The 3025-nt window shown below is 48.6% G+C and overlaps 1 protein-coding gene across 1 annotated transcript; it reads left to right on the forward strand.

The window, feature by feature from the left end:
- Positions 1-1261: 1261 nt before the first annotated feature.
- LOC119823712 (sperm motility kinase-like) lies at positions 1262-2716 on the forward strand. Its single transcript, XM_038343788.1, has one exon. It carries the CDS (start codon positions 1262-1264, stop codon positions 2714-2716), a length of 1455 nt encoding a protein of 484 aa, XP_038199716.1.
- Positions 2717-3025: the final 309 nt, after the last annotated feature.

The raw sequence follows: 3025 nt of genomic DNA on the forward strand, positions 1-3025 counted from the left end.
ACCACAGTGGGACTGTTGAATGTCAGATGTGTTGAGGACTTGACTCCTGGCTAGCTAGAGGACCTGTGCCACTTGGGGATAGAGAACTTCTAATTCAGTGTCACTAGACACCTAACTGCCAGCTCTATTTGGGAAGGAAATGTGCCATCACCATGGCTTCAGTGTCTAGAGAAGTGTGTACACGTGTGTGCACAAACACACACACACACACACACACACACACACAAAAAAACCTTCCTCCCTGGAGTTGATTCTGGTCTGGGATTTGGTGCCAGCCATGAGCAAAATACTCAGGGAACTAGCTGTGTTATAGAACCTGGTCAAAAATAGTCATGGAAGCCATGATTGGTCTGCTCATTTGGGTGACATCACAAGGAAGCATTATGAAGTACGCTAACAACTATTCTGTTTTAGGCACTGCCTGCATTGGGCTCCTGTCTTTGTAGCTCGGAGTAGCTGTCACGACACTACAGTCTACTGAAGATTGCCTGTGACAGACTAGGATTCTCCAGTCTACTGGACTTTGCTAGAGTGAGTTCTTTCCAGTTCATTGGTTTTGGTTTTAGGGTTAAGTTTTGCTAATTCATGTTTACATGTATGCTATTAGTTTACATCCTAGGTTTGAATTGTCGGTGTCGTATCTATTTTTTCATTATTACCCAATTTCCTGTTTCAAAATTCATTTATTCTTTACTTTTTTCTACTGCGGTTTCAATTTTCATCAGGTGAAACACATGTTACTGTAAACTAACCATAGCAACTTCATTATAAATTTCCCATCCATGCCCAGCCTGCGTTTTGGTCAAACTCTCCCGCTCTATCGCTTCCTCCACTCCATCTCTGTGACTAATACTGTTTCTTTGATAAACACTCAGCCCCCCTCTTCCTTAAACCCACAGGAGAAGAAAATATCATGTTTCTCTTTGTGGACTTTGTTTCTCTTAGATGAGATTTTCTCTACTTGCAGCTACTTTCCCCAAAGCATAACAGTTCAGGGGTCCCTGTGTGTGAGTATGGGCTCCTCCCCAGAATCTGAACAGATGCTGTTATGCTCTTGTTCAGTGTCTTTATGTCAATTCCCCTCTGGATGATTCTTGTACTTCTTGGTCTTAAAGGCATCATTAGGTTGTTTGGGATATCTCAGATTTCAAGACAGAGAATTCATGCCTATAATCTTCCCTTTCTAAAACTATATCATTTCTTCCCTAGCATCGTGTGTCCCTGAAATTGCCCAAAATACAGAGAACTTGAGGTAACCATCATGGACAGCCTCTGGGAAGAGGACATCCTCAAGAAGAATTATAAATTTTTATCATCACTAGGTTGTGGTGCATTTGGGGAGGTGATCCTTGCCCAACACCTTCCCACAAAAACGCAGGTGGCGATCAAGGTGCTTGAGAAAGAGTACAATGATGAAGAATACATCAGATCTGAGGTGGCCGTCCACAAGTCCTTACATCACAATAACATAATCCAATTGTTCCATGCTATCAACACGCTGCAGGCCACTTACCTCGTCATGGAATACTTGGAAGGAAAAGATCTGTTAATGTTGATCAGGGAGGTGGGCTGTCTACAAGAGGAGGAGGCTAGGCCTATATTCAACCAGTTGGCCTCTGCTGTGCACTTCCTGCACCAAAGACTGATCGCACACCGCGACATCAAATTAGAGAACATCCTGATGGGTCCAGATGGCAAAGTCAAACTCTGCGATTTTGGGTTGGCCACCCAGCTCGTAGAGGGCCAGATGCTGGAGGAGCTGTGGGGCACCTTGCCATATTTGGCCCCAGAGATCTTGGCCGGAACACCGTATGACGCTATGGCAGGGGATATGTGGAGCTTAGGGATTGTCTTCTACGTCCTGGTCACCGGACACTTGCCCTATGTAGAATCGACCCCCGAAGCTATGTACCATCTAATCACCACCACCCCGTGCCGCATTCCGTACCATCTTTCCAGGCCCTGTTACCTCATCTTGGCCAGACTGCTCACCGGTTACATTTGGTTCAGGCTGACGTCATCTCGGCTTTTGGAGAGACCTTGGCTGGGCCATATTCAGGAACAGGTAACACCTCCTGCCAAGGACATCCTCCCCAAGGTTGTGGAGACCATGTGTAACATCGGGTACACCTGCGAGCAGGTTATTTCGTCTCTAAAAGACCCACAGTCAAACCTAACGGCAACGATTAACATCCTTAAATTCAAAATGAGTTCTGGGGATAGCAGTCTGCAAACTGTCATCCCTGCAGTCACTACTAGCGTCCCTGTGGCCATGAAGAGGAGCCACAGTGAACCGGCTCTGCTCTCTGGATGCAGAAGCAAAGCCGGGCTCCACACCCACACCTGCCCGGAGGCGCTGCACTATTCAGATCATACAGCCCCAGAAGGAGATGCTTTGGCCACTGAAACCATCAACCCAGCTCCAGGGGATACCACAGTCACCATGATGTCACTGGATAGCCTGGCTGATGAATCCTCCTCCCCTGATCCACCTCTATATGGGGAAGACAGAGGGCTGGTGAACATGGCCTTCAGCGAAGAGGAACAATCCATAGAGCCAGAAGTGCCCAGTGACCAGCCCCAGGTTGTACCCACAGCCTCTGCAACCAGGCCACTCCGGGGCTGGAAGATGATGAGGAAGCGCATTTCCAGCGCACTAAGAGCACTGTGCTGCTGCTGCCTGCCCACCCCACGTGGGGAAACAGAAGTGGCCTAGGAGCATTCCAGCCCTGGTCAGGAGTGCCTGCTGCAGGAGGGAGCCAGGACAGAAGCTCAGATGGTTGTGGCCCTGCATGCAACCCAGGGCAACAGGCCCCTGCCTCCATACTCCAGCTACAGGTTCTGAGCTGCCAGTCCATTTCTCCTTTAGCTTACTGCTGCCCCGGCACTGCTTTCCAGATCCAGGGCTGGACAGAAGGCCCATCTGCCCACTGAGCCGCCACCTCCCCAGATTTGGTTGCTTATTTAGGACCCTTAACCACAACATCTAATACACCTCCCTCTGCAACCAGCAATGACTTGGATG

Source organism: Arvicola amphibius, chromosome 9 (genome assembly GCF_903992535.2).
Source record: "Arvicola amphibius chromosome 9, mArvAmp1.2, whole genome shotgun sequence".
In the NCBI taxonomy this organism is placed as follows: domain Eukaryota; kingdom Metazoa; phylum Chordata; class Mammalia; order Rodentia; family Cricetidae; genus Arvicola; species Arvicola amphibius.

Coding starts and splice junctions, on each gene's coding strand:
- LOC119823712 (XM_038343788.1), top strand. CDS start 1,262: ATGGACAGCCTCTGGGAAGAGGACATCCTCAAGAAGAATTATAAATTT.